Source organism: Culex quinquefasciatus, chromosome 2 (assembly GCF_015732765.1).
Source record: "Culex quinquefasciatus strain JHB chromosome 2, VPISU_Cqui_1.0_pri_paternal, whole genome shotgun sequence".
NCBI lineage: Eukaryota > Metazoa > Arthropoda > Insecta > Diptera > Culicidae > Culex > Culex quinquefasciatus.
Window position 1 is genome coordinate 30,368,729 of NC_051862.1, and position 22,073 is coordinate 30,390,801.

The 22,073-nt window shown below is 35.3% G+C and overlaps 3 protein-coding genes across 4 annotated transcripts in view; 1 reads left to right on the forward strand and 2 right to left on the reverse strand.

Annotated features, from left to right (window-relative positions):
• Nucleotides 1-22,073, reverse strand: part of LOC6036084 (ras-related protein Rab6) — a 57,955-nt gene that overhangs the window by 10,859 nt on the left and 25,023 nt on the right. For both annotated transcript variants that reach the window (XM_038252031.1, XM_038252032.1), the window contains exon 3: nt 937-1,096. In XM_038252031.1, coding sequence (XP_038107959.1) covers nt 937-1,096 — 160 coding nt within the window. The remainder of the gene's footprint in view (nt 1-936; nt 1,097-22,073) is intronic.
• Nucleotides 9,081-9,918, reverse strand: LOC6036083 (trypsin 5G1). The gene has a single exon (XM_038252034.1). The coding sequence runs from the start codon at nt 9,892-9,894 to the stop codon at nt 9,385-9,387; it is 510 nt and encodes a 169-aa protein (XP_038107962.1). The 5' UTR covers nt 9,895-9,918; the 3' UTR covers nt 9,081-9,384.
• LOC6036082 (trypsin 5G1) lies at nt 15,987-17,059 on the forward strand. The gene has a single exon (XM_001846123.2). It carries the CDS (start codon nt 16,002-16,004, stop codon nt 16,794-16,796), a length of 795 nt encoding a protein of 264 aa, XP_001846175.1. The 5' UTR covers nt 15,987-16,001; the 3' UTR covers nt 16,797-17,059.

Below are 22,073 nucleotides of genomic sequence, written 5' to 3' on the forward strand. Positions count from 1 at the left end.
TATCTAAATCAAATAAGATAATAAAAATGAAGATTTGTGAAAACGTATAGAACTGATCAGCAATTGATGAGCAGGTGTTACTGTCGAAAACTAGATCAACCAATATTGTGTACTCATACTTCCATTATCAGCGAGGTGACGAACAATTACACTTCTGTCTATAAAAAACCTCTCCCAAAAAACCCTTTTACATTCCAACAAAAACTCCAACAATGCCGCTCGTTTGTTCAACATTAGAGAAAAAAATGGAACACAAAACAACAACAAAAAACTTAAAACGTGTCGAGTTCGAGTTCAACGATTTGCTGTGCGCGGCAAACCTCACCACAGCACTCATAAACATTAGGTAAGCTGCACTGCAACTGATTGGTGAAAAACACAACAACAACCATCGCACGCGGCTTCTTCTGATAAGGAATCCACCTGACGACGACAACAACGGTTCACCTGTTGTCGGATTTGGCGATTTTGTTGTTGTTGTTTTGTTTCAATTAATTTTGCCCGAAAATACGTGGCTGGAAATGGTTAGGTTTGAAGAGAATTTCGGACTCAAAATTTAGACTTTAGGCAAAGACTAGAATAAAAAACGTTTTTGATAACTTTAAACAGAACAAGTTGAATATTGGAGCGGCTACCTTCAAGTCAAGCATCTTTATTACAGGAATTAATTTGGAGCACTGAATTCAATATAGGAAAATAGATAAGATAGGTACCGAATTGGGGTTATCGTTACAAAACATGACTCAAAGGTGAGTGAGACGAGGAGTTGTTGAAAGAAAGTTGTTCTTATCACTTTTTCTTACAGGGTAAAAAGTTTAATTTTGGAAGACTGAAATTTTTATGGTAGAATATTACCTGTTTTCGGTGATCTATTTTTTGTACATAATAATTAATAATTCTACTTGGAAAAACTAAACTAAATCTTGAAATACTTACTTGTAATATCGTACACGACTACCGCCACGGTCGAGTCCCGGATGTACGAGGGTATCAGCGATCGGAACCGTTCCTGGCCGGCGGTGTCCCACAGCTGTAATCTCACTGTTCGGTCCTCGAGGTACATCGTTTTCGACAGGAAGTCTATTCCGATGGTTGCCTTTTTGGTGGAGAGAAGAAAAAAAGAAATACCAAATTAAATTCGTGCTTCAACAAACTTTCTTTTTTCTTTCCCGGTGATTGTTTCGTTACGACAATCCAGGTAACGAATCCCCATCAATTCTGAGTTTCTACGAGAAGAACGCCTCGTCGTTCCGGGCTGTCACTTCTCGCGGGAAGTATTAAACAACCATTTCAATGCATAACAAAGTACTTCGAGTAACTTAGGCCAAATTTAACCAACTGACGTAGGCGACACTTGAAAGGATACCATTCAATGTGCTTCCTAGAAAGGACTCTGACAACGACACAAAAAGCGTCACGACTCCACTTCGGTACGAAGTCGTCGCTGTGGTGGCGCTTCACTTTCTATAACCATAAATCTTGCAAATTTATGTGCAAACATCCGAGCGTGCGTCAAGCCTGGTGTGCGTGACGGTACCGCAAACCCTTGAAACAAGGAGGTTTTGACCGGTTTCTACAGGGTTGCGTTCAAATGTGTGTGTTTCAGGATATTTTCGTCCTCGGTTGTCCCTTATGAACACCTGCTCACTGGCCAGGTTGACGATTCTACCGGTTGCAGGGTGGCGAATAATATTACGTTTTCTGAGATTTTTGGAACAGTACATTTTAAATGATGAAGCTTTTTATTAAGATAAAGTTTTTATTTATCTTTGAAAATAAAAAAAAAAAACAATTTATTTTCTTTTAATCTTTGTTCTAGTTACGATTGCAAAAGCGTTTGCTATGCTATGAGTAGAACCTTTCTTTTAATAATGCTTGTCACCGAGCCTTCCGAGCTACGATGCTATGGGAAGGACTTACTGGATAAAACACAAAACACTCGCGCACAGCTGTTGAAGTATCTTTTGAATGTAATTTTGCACTGTGATTAAATCGACGATATAAAACGTCAGCGTGCCTTCTGATCAACGATGATATTGGACTTAGGACTTATTTAATAGCACAGATTAATAGCACTCTAGACATGTTTTCAAATCTTTAAATTGAAGTATTGTATTAGTTTTTGCTAAAATCAATTCTATTGAAAGATTTTTTGTAGTGAACTATTATCAAACATATGAATTTCTATCCAAAAACATGCAAAAGCAATATTAATTCTTAAAGAAAACATCTTAAAAAGTTCTTTTCTACAATTTAGGTTCTACACTTGTATTTAGCATAAAATTTTGAAGATTTTTTTGCCCCCTAATTTTTCAGGACCCTGAATAAAAAAATTTAATAAAAAATAAATAAAAATATTTGTACCAACCTATGAAAAAAAAAAACTAAAGATTTTTGTAAATTTTTCGATACATTTTTTAACTGTATCAAAATTTGAATTTTACTTTTGTTTTTTGAGATTCTTTTTGCTTCTAAATAATAAAGCTAACAATTCCAAATAATTATGCGGCAAATAATGTTTAAAAAAGCCAAAAATTTAAAAAGAAAAACAAAAATCTTTAAAAAATATGTTTTGAAAATTAAGCCATTTCTTAAGTGTAAAACACGGTTTGAAAAAAATAATATGAGTGCATAAAGTTTTATGATTTTAAAATATCGTTGAACCTTGGAGCTCACACTCACTTAAATAGGACAACAAATATGATGGAATTTCATCCATTTTTTTTGTTTTAAAAGCGATAGATAGTAGAATTCTCAAATTTTAGAAATGTTACTGGTTGTTGGCTTGACTTGTTCTACGTGATTATGCCAATGTTTAGTTTTTGTCTTGTTTTTTTTATATCATCATTCCGAATTTATAAAAATTTAAATTTGTATTTAAGTTTACAGTAAAAATGGTGAATTTGGCCCTAACTTTTAATAGCGTCAGAAAAAATAACAAGAGATTAAGGCCGATGCATATATTTAAAAAAGTTTTTGTCTCTCGGCCCTGGCCAAGGTCAAGGGGGGGGGGGGGGGCAAAAAAATAAAAAAATATTAAAATTTAAATAACAAGCCATAGTCTTTACATTTAAATGAAAAAAAGTGTTTTAAAATGCATTTTACACTAGTTGTTTTGCAATCATTAGTTTTCAAAAAATCTTAAGATTTTTTAATAAACCCAAACATGCTAAAAATGATTTTAAACGCAGAAGAATGTAGGGTATATGGCCCTATTTTGGACCTACTATGCAAAGCGTCAACATATTTCGCATTGTTTTCATCAACGGTCTAACTCATTTGGCTCGTTTCAGGATTGTTTTGTGCCTTAATTTATGCTTAACAAAGTGTACTATTGAAATTTGAAAATCATTTAACCATTTCATTGTAATAAGCATTTCGAGTAAAACATTTTTTGGATGCTTTTTGGACTTATTGAATGTATTTTGGAGACACCGCTGAACCTATTTTGGACCTACACTCTGATTGGTTGAAATTTGGACAACTCGAATTGCGGCGTGTGGCGGCAACACGCACACTTACAGAAACTCGGTTTGATAAACCAAAGGGCCTATCCACGATTATAATTTGGAAAATATTTATTCCAGAAATTAAATAATTATGCTAAAACAATGGATTTGAATTTGAAAACGTGTTTTTATTATATTGAATGGAAACTCACGCTTCTTTAGCAGGTCTCTGTCCTATTTACAATTTGCGTATTCTTACGACCTAATTGTTCAAGCATTAGAACATAAAAGACAACCCGTTATTAGTTGCAATAAAACACCTTAACATAAAATGAAATGAATGACAGAGATACATACACAATACATAACAAGTTACAATGAAAAAAGGTTCTAAATTTTACGCAGTTCAAATATTATAAAACAATCAAGAAATTTTAAAGGGAGATAATAGCTTGTAACTTGGTGTGAAATTTTCTCATCTGTCATGTCAAACTTTACAGTTGCTTGACAAAAAGTTTAACTACATGTTGCACTTTTAAAAACAATGTAATATTGCTTATTGCGAGATAAAATCACGTTTCTCCTCCGCTGTGAGTGACAGGAGATTATTGCCGCCTAACTACCGCAGTGTAAAAATCAGCAAGTTGAACTGAAATTCTACGTTGATTTGGCTGTCAACTTTGTTTGTTTTGAATATTTTCCAAAAAGTCAGCTGAAAACTCAAGGCAACCTTTGACAACAGCCAAAAATTTGTTCTGCGGTTGTCATGCGACCATTATCTTGCGGTCGTATCACCGCGCGTGAACTCTAATTATTGACGCCCGCAGTAATATTTGAAAACATCTTTGTTTGAATACCAGGGTTCCTTTGATAGTCATAATTTGTTTTGTTAAAAGCAGATTTGAAGTGTTCAAACATTATTTTTACTTCGAACTTACCATCACAGGTTGCTGATATAATTTTTAAGAAAATCGTTTATGTCAATATTTAGTTAACTAAGTTTATAAGCTTTTTAACCTAATACATATAAGTTTTAGGTAAAATTGTTAAAAATTCCGAACTTTGCCTGAAAATCGTTGAAACTAGTTTTGTTTATTAAATTATAGATTTATATTACATGTTTAACTGAATTCAAAGAACGAATCAAAAGTCTTCACATTTTATATGAAATTTGTTTGACTGAAAATGCCTTTAAATTAGGAGATTTTTTTAAATTATCTTTCAAAAACAAATAATATTTATTAAGACTTATTATTCACAAACTTATTTTACCTTTAACTAGTAGAAGATTGTCTGAAGAATCCGAAAATGCATTACGTTTTATGATTCAAAGTTATGTTCATTGAGAAAATCATGACACTTTGAGAAGATTAAAATATTGCTATATATCAACATTTTCTTAATTATTGTTAACTAACTTTTTAAACTTTAAAAAATTTCATGAAAAGTTCTTCATGAGGTACTTTGAGCACTTCTCTACCACGGTCAGTATGATTCCATACCATTCCGTACGTATTTAATTTGTACTCTTCATTTTGCGGAAAAATCTCAAACCTATCAAAGTCACCCAAATTTACGGTAATCAGATATGTCTCAAATCATAAACTTCATAAAGTTAGCATCGCACCTCTTTTGCAATTTTTTTTCGATGATCTTTATGTTCCTAACATGATTGACGCGGTAATTTTTTTTCCATATGAATATTTCTCTGATAAGTTTGCAATACGTCGTAACAGCCATCACGATCTCCGACACTTATTTGATTTTTTTTTCTCTGAATCAAACCAAATTTTGTTTGTTTTTCAATAAAGAGCATTTTGAAGTTGTGCATTTTTTATTTATAATTCGTAAATTGATCGAGAGCTGATCGAATTATTGATTTGTTTATAACTAGCGCTTAGGATCTTTTTAAAACTAACTCAAGATTTTTTAAATTTAATTCATACGACTTTTTCAAAAACCACTCGTAAGCCATGTTGACAGCTCCTGTCACGGTGACAGCTGACGATTAAATGAACTAGACCCTTTAGGTTTTTCAATCGTTTCCCCTTCAATTCAAACAGGGTAGCCAGTTTGCATTTTTTTGAAGGAAAAATTAAAAATATATGCAGCTAAATTGGTGATAATGATGTTAAGACAAAAATAAATCAACATCAGTTTAAATTTTGGGATACTTTGCAATCGGTCCTAACAATCATCTTAATCTCTATCATCAATTTGCATTTTTATCGTTTAAAAAACATATTTTCGTTGTTGCTGTTAATCATTTGCTATTTAAAACTTAGATTTGTTTCAAATAATTACAGTAAAGAAATTCAATTCAAAATATTTAATTAAAAATTATCAATTAATTTCAATAAAAAATCGAAATAAATTGATAAACTAAACTGGCAACACCTTGTTATACATGTGTTGGTGATAGCCTTGAACCGACGACAAAGTAGGTCCAAAAACTGATCCAACGCGGCTGATTTGAAAAAATATTTTGAATTGTGTTTTTTTCGATAATAGAATAGTTATTTCAATGATTTAGTGATGAAAAACATAAAAGAATTAAATAAACAACAGTTACATTGCTCGGAAACCGGACGAAATTGCTTGGTGTCAGTGCAAAACAGAAAAAATCATCAAGGTGTCGCGAGCCAAATCTGATAAGCAACGAGGCTGGAATTTTTGGACCTAATCTATGTGCTAGGAAAATGGTAGGAAATACGAATGGCATTGGAAAAAGTGGCTGAAAAAGCGGAAATAATCTAAAATGTTAACATTTTTGGAAGAGGTAAGCTACAAAACGATCCTGCTTACACTTTCTGTTGGTTGGATTCAGTGAATTCGTACTTTTAAAGCCTGAACTACCTCGATTAATAAAAATAGGTCCAAAATAGGTACTAGGTCCAAAATAGGGTCATATACCCTATTTTGATTTGATTTCAGCTGGTTGCACTTGCATTTTCATTGAAATATTGAAGTTTATTGTAAAAATATTTTTTTTGCCCCCTGATTTTTCGGCCAAATTTTGAAGGGCGGGTCACAAAAACTTTTAAAAATATTTGTACCAGCCTAAATAGGCATTGAAAAATGCAGACTTTTACGAATATCTAATAGAGGAACATAACATTAAAAATTATGTGTAAATTATAATTACAAAACGAAATTTAAGTTATTACTGAAAACGTAAACATTTGAAATATCTGTTTTCTATATTCAAATAAGAAAGATTTTGAAAAAGTGAAATTGACATTTGACATTTTAAATATTTATCAAAAAAACCTACTTAAATCATGCCACCAAAATCGAAGAACAAAAAAAACAAAACTTCAACGGAAATAGAAGTGCAGTCAACCGTGAAAAAAATGCTTCCTTTCACGGCCATTGCAAATTTTATTTCAAGTTTATGTTCTCATCGAATATTCCCGAAAAATCAAGAAGCAACAAAAAAAAAGTTATTATCACTGAAAAACATGTACAGTTGATTGTAAACTATCTAAAATACATGGTATTTAATCAAATAAAACACTTTTGGACTATTAGCAAATTTCGAATTTTGGGACCACAGATTAATATTAAAAAAAACCATAGCAAGTTAGGGGAAAAAATCATAACTTCATTGATTTTTTGCCTTTTTTTATAGATTCTGCTTAAAAATTTAGAAAAATGGAGTTGAGGGACAAAAACCTTAAATTAATGTTGTACCAGCCTAATTTCAACAAAGACATAATAATTTTATAAAATCTAGGTTTTGTATTATGCTATCCCTTTTCAACTTTTATTATGCATTTATTGCTTAGCTTTAGTATTTTTAAAAATAATATAAACTTATGTTATTATCTTTGCCCCACCCGTGTGGATCAATCGGACCGCGCACTGAACTCACAATCCAGAGGTCGCCGGTTCGAATCCCGCGGCGGGCGCTCTAAAATTCTTTTTGTAAATATGGGTATTCGGCGCCGTCGCTCCGTGCCATACTTTCATACACTTAGGAGCCCAGGGCGGCGAAGTCCTTGTAGATAAAAGGAAGACACTAGTGGTTGGTACTAGCAATGGTGGCCGACAGCTATAAAGTCAAAAGTTTGGTACGGTATGTCCACGCATCCTTCCTCAACTTTTGATTCTGTAAATCGTAATCCGTTCACAGAATTTGTCTCTGCTTGCGGTTAATGCAACGCCGTAGGCTTAGTCGCTTTAATTTTTTGCTATAAATTTTTGGGATTACTCGAAGGCACTACAGTAATTAACGTTGTCACGAAAGTTTAGTTTACTAAAAAAAATAAAAATGATTCTTAAAAAAAACACGATAAAAAATCGTTTCAAAATTTAAGAAAATCGTTTAAAAATGTTTTCTATTATGTAAAATTGTAGATTGCAAAAATATTCAGTTCAATTTTTTTAAGTGTCAGAAACTGGGTGCTGAGAAGACAGAATGCGTAACGTGATTTCCGAATGATCCCCACTGCTCCTCACTAATACAACTGCACTACAGCTGTAAACATAAACAAAGTAGAAGGCTTTGTTCAAGCTCAAGCGTGACATATTTTTTTTGCTGCTGAAGTGACTCGTTTTGAAACATTTTGGATTTCGCTGAAAAATTAAGTTCTTCGTGCTTTTTTGTTCGTAGACTAGACGATGGGCGGTTAAAAGAGTCCTTCTTTGATTTCAACGTAATGAAATATTACGTCAGAAGTGGGGGAATTTTGTGAATCAGAAAAGCAACCGGATGGAAGTTACGAGATTATGTATCTTTGAAGCGCAGTGATATACAGGAGTAAAATTATTCAATGTTATTTGGCAGGTGCCATTCACTTTCACAGTTACTGATAATTCGTCGTAAACAATTCGTAAACATAGGTTTTGAGTGAGACATAGCGCTTATAGAAATGTTAGCGACGACTTATGGCAATCTCGATTTCATCTCTTGTCTTAAGACTGACTCAAAAACTCGACGCCCTCGATTTTTTTTATTCCTGACAAAATAAATTAAAGATCGATTAAATACAATACTTGCCACTTCTTGGCATCATTTTTCAAACAGTAAATTGGTTCCGCTTTGACAGTTCTAAATTGAGGCCGCTTTGCGGACAACTATTCTGCACCCAGGTCAGAAAGACCCCTTATTTTTTTTTATTTTCCAAGTCAAGTTGCCACCACCAAGAGAACCACAACGAAAACAAAAGTTGACTTGAACTGCGAAAAAAAAGGCTAAAAAATTCGCAAACAAACCACGTCCGGGTCAACCCCCTCTAATGCAATCAAATATAGATAAAAGTGAATCATACGGTCGTACACTAAACTGTTCCGGGAATTGCTTTCGGCACCTCGTCTTCCGGTGGCGGGTTGTGCGTGCGTATGCGTCCTCTGTCTGGCTGGGATATGTATTCCGAAAAAAAAGAAGTGGAAAAGGAAGAAAGATCCCCTACGGGGTGGAGTCTGGCGGTGCTGAATCCCATCAGGTTAATGTATTTATTGGAAAGGATGATTGGCTTGAAGAACGTAAGCCGAACCGGAAGAAAGGTGGAGGATTTCGACCGGGCTCATGTTTGCGGATTGGAACGCTCTGTAATTCGATTCGGTTTAGCATAATTGCTCGCGAATGGAGTTCGGATTGAAGGGTTGGAGCGAATGTATTGCATTAGAAATTGGAGTTTTCTTTATTGGGCCAATTGTTACTTGGGTATTAAACTTCACTGACGAATTTAATCCAGCTTCGAACGGATGAGACCTTGGCGAAAACTCCTGGATATCCAACACAGACTCCTGGGTTGCCCCATGAAACCACTCCGACCAACTTTCTGCCATCTACCAGTGGACCTCCGGAATCTCCATGGCAAGCCGAAATTTGTTTGCCACCAGCACAGATCATCTGTTTGGACAGATAATGAATTTTTCTGAACGTTTTGCGACACTTCTCCCAATTCACAACCGGAATATTGATTAGCCGTTAATCTTCAGAACCATAATCTTCGTTCTCCGTTTTACCCCAGCCGGAAACCTGCAGACATGTTCCGTCCTCGACCGGTTCATCCTGCTTGGGCAATTCCGCAGCGTAAAACTCCTCACCCAGTTCGATCTCCTCTTCAAGCTCCAAAAGTGCAAAATCATAGTCAATCGATAATGGGTTGTACTTTGGATGCATTACAAATGATTCAATGTCAACTACGCGGCCATGTGCCAACCCGTACGTGGAGTTGATCCTCACTTGAAGCTCATTCGTGGTACCTAGTCTTTGTACGCAATGGGCTGCCGTAAGAACCCAGCGACTGGATATCAACGATCCTCCACAGCTGGGACCACGATTTAAGTTCAGTGCCACCTGGAACGGGATCTGCGAGATGTCCGCTTGGTAGCCTCCGATAATCCGGCCGTTGCACGCATTCGAGGGTTCTTCCAAAGTACTTGAAGTGAATTTTGTTAGAAACATTAGAAGGAAAATGGAAAAGAAAGATTTCATTCTGGGACGGTTTTGTTTGACAAGTTGGAGCGAAGACTAATTTGCTTCAAGAAAGCCTCCTTTACTTATACCAATGTCAGTAGAGATTTTATGAATGTTTGTTAATATTCAAAGTCATGGTTTGACCATAACAATTGGCAAAACACAGTTAAAAAGTATGAGAAGATTATGCACCAGATTTTTTAAATTTGCTTTACAAATTTTTCGAATCCTTCATTAGTTATATCCATAACAAAATGGTAGTTTATGCCTGAAGTTGCAAAAAGTTTTTTTTCAGCACAAAAATCAACTTTTGCATCGAGTTTCATACATTTTTTTTTGCAATTCCAAAAACACCTTAAGAATGTAATAATAAGTAAAATTTACATAAATTACACAGTAAAACATTATGTAAGTTTTGAAGGTGTTATTTTGGAAGGTTAAATATCTGGAGCAACATTTGAAAGGGGCGGTGCTCTTACGGCCTTTCGTCCCATTTAAACGCGTGTAATGAAAGGCCGTAAGAGCAATGCCGTACCGTCCCTTTCAAATGTTGCTCCAGATATTACCTTTTTTAATATGTAGTTTACCTCAATTTAGACTGAAAAAGTTACATTACACAAGAAAAGTAGCAAAATTACACATTTTCAGAGGTAAACTTACACATTTTTCTGACACAAAAGATGTGTGTGTGTGTGTGTGTGTGTGCAACCAACCAAACGGGACCACGCGGTCGCTTCTTACAAATTGAGTTGTTTCCATGTATTTTTAGCTCTCATTCTATACATGCAAATAACTCGCATAGGCATTTGGAAGGTGTTAGCTCTGCCGAGCTTCGGTGACCCATTTCTACGCTGGCTAGCCGAGCGCGAGGTACTTCAGCTTTGTCGACAAGCCCCGCCCTGAAGAACGTTTGGACCAATCAGATTCAAACGTTATTTAGAACTTCCGAACCCTTGTCAAATGGACAAGGACCCAGCGCGTATATAGTAGATAGTATAAGTATTCCTAATTCCAGTAATAGCTCACCAAGTCGCGATGGCCTAGTGGTTAGCATTTTTTGCTTACCAATCCAAAGGACGGGGGATCGAACCCCGACTCGAGCGACTTTGATTTTTCGTACACGTTCAGAGTTTCAAGATTTATATTTCCTATACTTTCTCGTTGGGAGCAGATGGGAATCGAACCCAGGACCATTCGCTTACAAAGCGAACACCGTAACCAGTCAGCCACGGCCGCTCCACATTTTTCTGACACAAAAGATGTACCAAAACAAGTACTGAGATGTTCTACTTTTCAACATCGGTTTCAGTGCTGGATAGAAGATTTTTTCAGTATTTGTTTTGAAATAGTAGTTTATGCAACAAGTTGCAAAAAGAGGATTTTTTCAGCACGAGTCTTACATTTATCCAACGAGGTTCACCGAGTTGGATAAATACGAAGAGTGCTGAAAAAATCAAGTTTTGCAACGAGTTTGTTTGCGCACATACTAGCGTCAGAATCCCGGTGCCATGCAAAATCGGATCTTTCGTAAATTAGTCAGAACTGCGGGTTGTACAAAAAACATTTATTCTCAATGTCGTCAGATTTATTCGCGGTCAGTTATTGGACGGACTAAAAGTGGACTGTAAACACTTAATCTTAGCTTATCTGCGTCTGATATGGTTTGAACTGGTCAGTGGTACGGTCTGCAGAGCAATTGCCAACCGCTCGTCGGTTTCTGCTGGCCAAAGCTACTTAATTTGAACAGTAGAACTCCAGGTACTCACTGGATGTTCTGTTTTCTGTTTGTATTTGTTATGTTGACTGTTCTTGTGCTGTTGTACTAGAGCATAATCTGCACTGGCTCACAAAATCTGTTTTGACCTGATTTAGGCGCGTTCAGAGTTCCATACAACATTTTTTGCAATTCCGAAAAACAACCATTGAGTGAAATTTTAAGTCAAATTTTCATGTTTTTGTCAGAAAATCGTTTAAATCAAAAAAATGTTGAAAAGTGTTACTTTTCAGCATTTATTTTGAAAAGTGTTGCAAATCGATTCTGTTATTTTTGGTACAGAAAAGTAGGCTATTTCGTAGTTCAAGAATGACAGGAAAAATAAGTACCTAGTTTCACGACGGAATTGCAAAAAGGGTTTCTATTCGACTCTGTTATTTTTGGTAGAGAAAAGTAGGCTCGTCATTCGAAAATGACAGGAAAAGTAAGTAGTTTGACAACGTCGGAAAAAAATTGATTTTTGATATTAGCTTTTTTCTGACATGATATTACAGTCCAGACTCGATTATCCGAAGTTTCGATTATCCAAAGTTTCGATTATCCGAAGGTTTGTATGAGACTTCGGATAATCGAATCACTAACAATTTTTTTTTTCCTATTTTTTTATTTTCTTACTTCAAACATTAAATTCGAGTTCCTCGACCCCATTTTAGGCTTTCGGATAATCGAGTCTGAACTGTACCTCAATTTATACTGAAAAATTGGAAAAAAAAAATTAAAAAGAAAATGGTTAATTTACACATTCTTAATGATAATTAATGATTTGTGAAATTTTCCGATGTTTGCAAAAATTAACAAGAAAGAAAAACATTTTATTTTATTCAAAATTTTCAAAATATTTTTTTGCGAAGAGAATATTTTTTTTCATACCTACAGTTGTTTCCTTTTTTGCATTGAAAACTAGATCATACGATGGTAAGATATGTTATGTCTTTATGGCTGTTAAACGACTTAGAAATTTTTGTCGTTCCGAAATCTAATTTTATTTCAAGTAAAAACGCGATTGCATTCGTGACAAATAAACAAAAGAATAACTTTCGATTTCGTGAAAAATGTACATGAAATTCGTTTGAGAATATATTCTTCCTTCAAAATTTTAATTAAATAATATAATAAAAAATATGCAATACCAAAAAAGGAGAAAATTTAAAAGTAATGCCTGAAATTATTTGAATTTTCAAAAGGTGCATTTTAGCAACAATTTAAAAAATACCATTTAGGATTGCAAATTATTATTTCTTCATTGGAAAAATAAAACCAAATTTAAATTAAAAAAAAAAACATTTTTTCTATTTCTAAAACTTGATTTTTTTTATCCAAGGTAACATTTTTTGTTCATTATTTGGTTTTCCTTAGTCCCTTACAGATCTTTGGAAAATCGAAGTTATGATAATCAGAACTTTGGATAATTGTATTTAAAAAGTTGGATTGAGATTTAAAGTGATTAGAGTAGTTTTAGCTTTAGCTTCGACAATCAAAAGCAAGACAACGTTTTTTTACGAAGTGATTTCGGACAATCGAGTCTGGTCAGTTTGTTTTTTTTTTGTGTTAAATAGTGTTCATAGTTTTCAAGCGAAAAGTATCACAAAATACACAGTCGTACTACTGTCAAACATTTTTAAAATATAGATGAATCTATGGGGGAAAAAAACTCGAGTTTTACGCCTTTTCCGATCTGTGTTTCCAAAATTATTTTTTTAAGCTTAAAAAAGCAAAGAAAAGATAAGATATTATGTAATATTAATTTTGGGAATGTTGACTGATACTGTGTCTGTTCGGTATCACCTAAATAGAAACCCCACCGCGCGCACGCCCGTGCGCCCACCGTGTCAAGTGACAGCTGCTGCCAAAACGAAACGTCATCCACGAACCGAGCGCGCAGAGTGCTCGCGTCAGAACGGTTTTATCCCTTATCCCCGAATCCCACTTTCCCGAATCCCATATCCCCGAAAATCATTTCCCCGAAATTTCCACATCCCCGAAAATCATTTCCCCGAAAGTGCCACTTCCCCGAAAATCATTTTCCAGAAAATTCCACGTCCCCGAAAATCATTTTCCCGAAAATTCCACATCCCCGAAAATCATTTTCCCGAAAATTCCATGTCCCCGAATGCCATTTACCTGAACGGCCATTTTACCGAACTGTCGTTTTCCCGAATTTACATATACCCTTATGGTTACCGGCAAATTCAATTTTCCGAAAATATCAAGCTAGATATAAACTAAATTGGTTTTTTAGGAATACTTTTACAAAAGTATGACCTTAATATTAAATTCTCCTACGTGTGTTTTCAAATATAAAAAAAAACAACAACAAATAACTGTACAAGGCCATTCATAAACCACGCAGAAGTCGCCATTCGGGGAAATGGATTGTTCGGGGAAATGATTTTCGGGTAAATGACAATTCGGGAAAATGTCTTTACGGGGATGTGGCATTCGGGGAAATGTCTTTTCGGGAATGTGGGTTTCGGGGAAATGTCATAGATTCCGTCAGAACACGTCCAACCGCCAACGAGGCAACACGCAACATCAGCAGGAGTGAAGAAGTTTAGTGTAGTGAGACGGAGGAGGAAGAAGAAGTGAGGAGAAAATAAACCAAGAAAATCCAAGTTTCCCGGTGTTTTCGTCCCTCCTGCGGTCCCGCTGCAAATCCGCCCCCTAACCCGAAATACAGTCCACTACCCACAATCGGCCAGCCCTGAACAGTGTCCGAAGAAATGTGTAAAAAAAAATTACATCTTTTTATTTGTAGGTTTACTTATTACACATCAATTGAAGTAAAATCTCATAGGAAAAGAGGTAATAATCAACCATTTATTTGTTATACCTTGTAAAATTAAACTTTTGTTTGCAGTGTGCCTCATTTGATCAAAAATTCTAAAATAAACGTTATACAAAACGAAACTATTGGCACTACGCCCCCCGGGGCATGGCCTTCCTCTAACGTGGGATTTCTGCTCCAGCGCCTCTGACGAGACAGGAGAAACCGGGACCGACGTTTTACTTCACCATCCGATAGAAGCTCAGTGGATAAGGCGGGAATCGAACCCGCGTCTCATAGCATCATCGGGATCGGAAGCCGAAGCCGCTACCCCTGCGCCACGAGACCCACGAGACCCCAACGTTATACAATGTTTTCTTAATACCTAATGAAGAAATGATTGAACAAGTTTTTTTTTTCAATGAAAATTTCAATATTGAACATTTTTGCCTCCTGATTTTTTGGAGAAATTCTGAAATAAGAGGAGGGCGGGACAAAAAAATTCAAATAAAAGTGACATCGGCCGTAGGACTGTTCACAAAAATGTTTATTTCACTTTTTATTACAAAAAGTTGAGTTCTCAAAATACGTATTTTTGGCTTTCGAGATTTTTTGATGTGTTTTTTGTTATAGAAAACCATAAAACATTTAAACTTGTTTCAGAATATATAGATCACAATAAAAAAGCAAAGCAATCCACTTTAACGACCTTCGGGTCTTTTGTGGGCTCTGTTGCAAGTTTCTGCTCATTTATAGGCATCCAAAGGTTATGTGTGTGGTGAGTCACCCAAAACCTCTTTTATGCAAATAGACCGACGTTTTACTTCCCCATTCGATAGAAGGCCAGGAGGATAAGGCGGGAATCGAACCTGCGCCCCATAGCATCTTAGGGATCGGCAGCCGAAGCCGCTAGCCACCGCTCCACGAGGCCCTCTAATATGGTTTACGAAATTTTTGACATTACAATTTATTTTTGGGCTCTGTATACTTTTCTTTTTAATTATTTAGATTCTGTTCAAACATTATTAGGAGTTTAATTATACACTCCGCGAATCAAATTTGCTCCAAAACTAGCTTGTAAGTTTGACCCTTTCTCCCCTGAGTTTGTAGCAGGATGTCAACGTGTCGCATTGTAAGACTAATATATGCTTGGTTAAAAATAAAAGTAATAATACGTGTACGAGAAGGGAGACGCGCCGCAAAAAGCAGTAATTTGCCCAACCGAGAAGAAGAGTAGGGGAGTTGGAGACATCCTGACGCCCCACGCTAATGCCATCCAGGCCATGTGTGTGCGCGTTTTACAGTTGGGGGTGGCCACCCTCACTTGTTCGTTCCCCTCGTAAGACCGGTGATTTCGATTGTAGTACTTTCAGTGGTTGTGTGTAAACACATTTGTGGGGGAAAGAAAGCTGAAGGGAATACTTAGTACGTAATCTGCGGTTTGCTTGTGGTAATGAATATGACCCATTTGTGTCATTACGACAGGAACATGACTTGAATGTTAACTTCTTGCAATAACTGTTGAGATTTTCAGTTTAAATAGATGATTTTCCGCGTTCTCGGAATCAGTTCCGACAAGTTCTCAAAATGAAGACACTTACAACAATTCTGGTTCTTCTCCTGGCAACAATCGTTTCTTCCGAAACTACGGAAGGCCCTCTTAATCATTGCAACGCTCGCATCGTCGGCGGTTTCCACGCGGACATTGCGGAGATTCCCTTCCAGGTGTCCCTCATCCGTGGTCGTGGTCCTTTATGCGGTGGATCCCTCATCTCCAACCGGTGGGTCCTAACGGCGGCCCATTGTGTACAATCTCCGAGCCAGCTTCAAGTCAGGATCAACTCCACCTTGGGGCTAGCCCACGGAACGGTCGTCAACGTTAACAGGCCCGTAGTCCACCCAAACTACAACGCGCTGACTACGGACTACGATTTTGCCCTGCTCGAGCTGAAGGATGAGATCGAGCTGACCGACGAGTTCTACGCGGCGGAATTGCCCGAACAGGACGAACCCGTCGAGGACGGAGCGTGCCTACAGACATCCGGTTGGGGAAGCACTGAGAACGGGTCCGGCTCGGAAGACTTGCTCGTAACGTACGTTCCGGTGATCAGCTGGAACCAGTGTCGCAAGAACTACCGCAAGGCGCATGCGATTACGGAGCGGATGATCTGCGCCGGATATGCCGACGGTGGCGTCGACGCCTGCCAGGGAGATTCGGGAGGACCGCTGGTCGATGGACGGAAGCTGGTTGGAGTGGTTTCGTTTGGCACGGGCTGCGGAAAGGCGGGGTTGCCGGGAGTTTACGCGAAGGTGTCGGCCGTTCGGGATTGGATCGCGTTTGTGAGTGAGGGTGAGAATGATTCTGAAGAGAGTGAAGAGTAACGTGGTTAACCACTTTTTTTTTTTGAAAACCGAAACCGCGAAATAAAGCAAGCTTTTTTAAAGCAAACAAGAATGCGAAGACAAAGAATGTAAAAAATAAGGTATGATCCTTTTCTACCTTATCAACTCACCACAAGCGCAAACGAGGTGATGTAATATGATAAGAAATAATCTTGCCATCGTTAGTTCTCGTAAGGGTGAATTGTCTTATATTTGAACTATTATAAATACATCAACTAAATAAATTTCAAGCTTTTAAGAAACCGTTTGTTTAACATTTTTCAATAGATTCGAAACAATTCAAAAACATACTCTTAGAAAAAGAAAATAAGAAAAAAAAAACAATTTTCATATTTGAACTTTATAGAAACAAAAATCGAAAGAAAGTTTTTTAGCAATGTTGTTAATGTTTAAAAAAAAAACGGGATTTTCAAAAATAACTAAGATGTAGTTGAGAAATGTAGAATATATGGTACTAAACCTGCGGCTGAAAACCTGCGATGAAGATTGCAGGGTGGCCACTGAAATTACATTTTCAAATTCCCGACATTTTCTGATAGTTTTAGGCAAATCGTCAAAAACTGTTTAAAAATAATGGCTATTATTGCAATCGATTCAACATTTTCGGAACATTTTTTTTTTTCAAATATATGGTAGAAACTGAAACCTAACGAAAACATTTGTAAAATTTTGCAGAAATGAAAGCCTCTATGATTCAGTGAGGTTAATAAGCAATAAGCATATAAAACTAAATATAGGCTTTATAAAATAGCAAGTATCAAGAGTTATAAAGAAAAATAAAAGAAGGTGGAGAAGAGTAAAAAAAAACCATTACTTAATATTTTTTATTGATTTAATTTATTTTAAAGGCTTCTTGCCTTTTTTCACGACTTCCTCGATTTCCCGACGTGCGGGATCATACTGTAAAAAAACAACAAAACAAATGTTAAAAGTAATGTTTGAAAAATCAAATTCGCAATCGAAAAAAAATTATACAACAATCTTGAAATTTTAAAATTTTCTTGAAAAAAAAACAAATGCAGTCCAGACTTGATTATTCGAAGGCATCGGAAAAATTTCACTTCAAATAATCGAATCTTCGAATAATCAAGCTACAAAAAAAAAGTTTTTTTTTCTTTGTCTAATTTTTGATGGTCGAGTTTATGATAGCATAACATAAACTACAACTACAGTGACTACATACAGTATGTAAAAAAAGTATTTACACCCCTTGGGCACTATGCACATTTTGTGATGAAACATGTAAAAAATTTAAAGTTTGACAGGAACCTAGTACTACGTTTTGTTCAGAAACTCATGCCAAACATTTTGCTACAAAAAGCTCATGAAAAGATGATTTCTATAAAAAGTTATATAACAAATACTATTACGAAAATAAAAAAGGTGCAAAAAAGTATGTACACCTTTCAAAAAATTAACATAAATAATGTTATTTGTTGACAAATCACCATAAATCCAGTCTCCTAACTCCAAATAGGCATCCTTGACTGATTAAAAAAAGAATTTGGATTGAATATAAAGTTTACTAACTACTTAGTATAAAAGTTTATATAACTCTGGAAATTCTATATAAAACTTATCTAAACTTAATTTTGCAAACTTTTAATTCAACTAAATGTCAATATATTACCATAACATTTTGGAGTGGGTATAACACCGTTTTGGGGGTATTTGTATCGATAGAATAGATTTTTCGTTGGAATTTCGTACCAACCCGGAATTACGTCGTAGGAAAATCCGCCTGCATCCGAACCGGTCCACGATTCACAAGTCAACCTATGTGGAATCGGAAAGGGCATAAAATTTCCGATCTTTTGATACCCAAACATCTAGGTTTTCTTTAAAACCTACGTTTTTGAATACCTGGGCAAAAAGTAAGTTTGATCCACGAGAACAAAAATTACGAAATTCCATACATTTTTGGCAGGTTGCTCAAACGAAACCATAACAACGTTTAATAAGTCTTCTAAGGAACTGCGAATTGTATATAATAATAAATAATAACTGCATTTTTTTATTTTCTCATTTTTTTTTTTTTTTTTTTTTTTTTTTTGGGAGGGTGGTCCAGCCGCACATCGTTGATGTTGAAACCTCTAAACTGGGCCCTCGTCCTGTCACGTCCGTCAGTAGTCTTGTCGTACATTACAACTAGAATCAGATCTGCCAATGAATTAGTACACTTCGACCAAATAAACACTGACGCTGTATGGATCTGACTCTAGAATAAATGCACAGTTGAGTGTTATTCATAAGTCCAAAATGTTCAATTATTCATTTAAGTCCAAATATTCATTTGCTAACTACTTTGGATTGAAAATCTAAATTTTAATCTAAAATCCTCTAAACTTAATGTTCAAAAGTAAAAGTTCCTTTAACTGTTGTAGTACTACTTCTATCAAAAACAATGAAAATTTATGAACTGATATACAAATAGGATAGAAACCGCGATTTGAAAAAGAAATGACCATTTACGTCAAAAGATCCGTAGTTCCTCGATTCGCAACAATGGTCAATACAACCATAATCCGAAAACCGTTAGTTCAACAGATCAACGAATTTTGTCCGATATCATTACATTATTGATTGATCGAGACTCTATGGACAATTTGACATAAAAGAATGCCTAATATTCTACATCAATCAAAGTTTATTGACAGCATTACTCTTACTTAACAATTGCAACTAACTTTAACATCAAATAGATTTGGAAAGGATACAATTTTTTTAAATGCTAATGCTAAGCAACAAATCAATTGTACTATCCTGAAGTCCCAACCTAAATCCCACATTGTGATAGTGAAAAAGTCACAGAAGCAGCGGTGTCTTGTGCAATTGTGATATTTTCACTATCGGAGAACTACCTAGTTCACGAAGACAGCTTATCGGTCAACGCTTAAGCCCTGGGGCTGCGACAAAGCGAGTTCTCGTAGCATGAAGTGGTGTCCATAGTGCTTATAAAAAAGAATGTATACCCAAATTTTAACTAATACACTAGGATCAAATCATGCCCCTTGACTTTACAAGGCCCAGGGAATAATAAATAATAACTGCATTTTTTTATTTTCTCATTTTTAACATAAATTTTGAGTTAAATGGCTTTTAAAGTATTAAATAAGCTTATCAACGGTTAAAAAATACTTTGAAACTCACTCTCATCTCGATTTGAAAAGAAAATGACATAAAATTTGAAAAAAAAAATCCAAGCTTAAAAATACATTTCCATCCAACATTTTAGTATGACAAAAGAAGACGACAAAAGTTAAAAAGAACAAAATTTCATGTTTTGTAATAAATTTTATAAATTTATCTCCAAAAAAAGCTTAACATTTTTGAAGTAAGTTAATCTTTCATACAAAAAATAAAATAACAAAGAAATCGACGTAGAAATTCGTTTTTAACAATATTCTTTATAAATAAGTAGATTTTGATAGTTAGTTTGAAAACCTCCCAATGATAAAATTTCAAGTTGTCAGTGTTTTATTTTTTTATTTTTTTCTGTACAAAAGCCAGTATAATATGATTATCTCTCATTTAATGCAATGCTATTTTTTTGAAGAGGCGAATGCTTTATTTGAATTGAACTTAAATTCATTTTGTAATTTTCAAAATTTCAATTTTTGTTTAAATTTTTATGAGGAAAAAATATACAATTTTTACCATGAAAAACGAACATTTTCGGGTATTCATTTGATTGTTGAGTTTTTTTTTATTTTTTAAATTCTCATAAAAAATTAAGTTTGACAAATTTAAATACTGACAACAAAAAATGGTTATCCAAATCTTCTTACTTAAAATTCAAATAAAAATACTAATAAAATTGAATTGAAAAAATAATAATCCTAACTTGACGCATATAATCGGCAGAATTAAGCTGGGTCAATTTGGGTTGGCAATAGCTTTCTTTGTTGTTTTAAGTTAATTGTTACCCTTTTATTTAGATTGGAATAGTGAAATGCTCATTCACTTTTTTAGAATAGATCTCTTACCAATTTAAGCGCAACTGATTTTAATATTTTAAAAATATTTGTTGATTCCAACAGTTGAAAAATTAAAGCTTGGGATTACCATATTTTTTAGATTTTTTGACAAAAAGTCACAAATTTCTGTTTTTTCCCTTTTTTGGGTTTTGCCATCTCGACATTTCCCTTTTAATCAATTTTTCGACTTGAGTGACCACCCTGCTGCTTTTTGGAAGTGTACTTATTTTCTCAGTTTTTTTCACAACTTTGCCAAAAACCAGAAGCTTCTTCCTTGAATTTTCTAATATTTCCAAAGCTTTAAAAAAATTATTGTTTCTGCAAAAGTCAACAAACCAAATTTTAACTTATCAGTTAGGGGTTTAAAAAAAAGAAATTAAATCATTTTTTTTTTCTTTTTTAAAAGTTTTTTTTTTCTTGTACTGAATTTAAGTTATGGTGAGTATTGGTTGGATGAATTCTCGGATTAGTTTTTAAAAAGACGTAAGAGCCATTGGTAAACAAAGCCCTTTTAGCATCGGTATCCGACCTACTTACGAAAAACCAATTTCAAAAATGCTTGAGATTGTTCATCTACACGTCCTTCAATCGCCCTAAACTTAAAACAAACGAAATGTGGTTTCAATTTGAAGAAAAAGGAAAGTTAGTGCCGGAGATTACGGTGGCTTTTTGAAAACTCACACTAGAATTGATTTGTTCAAAATTCCTTAAAAAAACATCAAAAACATCTCTGATCCAATAAAGTTCAACTAACCCTACATATATACAGAACTGGAGAGTAAAAGTCTGTGGTAAGGATAAATTCATCACTCGTCGCCGTCGGATGTTGGACAAAAGTGCTCTGACCCATCCTAAATTTTCAACAGAAAAAAAAGAAGAAAAAGAACCTTGCTGTACACTTGCATGTGAAATTTTTCTGGGTCACACGCAAGCCCAAAAAAAGGTCGTGTTCCCAAATGTGTGTTTGCATGAAAAGAACAAACAACAAACAAAACCCCACACGCACACAAATACAAACACAAGAAGCAACGGAATGATTGACAGACCACACATACACAGCAACAACAAGAGAGAGAAAAAAACGCCGAGAGAGCTTTCAAGTTCTGACAAGCGCCGACCCAAAGTGGCTGCTGCCAAGTTGAGCTTGAATTTCGGGACAGCTTTTCAATTTCGCTAATGGAATGAGGTGGTGGATGGTGTTGGGTACCGTCTAGTTAAGGGAGCGGTATTTGTATTTGTTGTTTCTTCGCTAAAGGTCGACTAACCCTCCTCTGTCAAC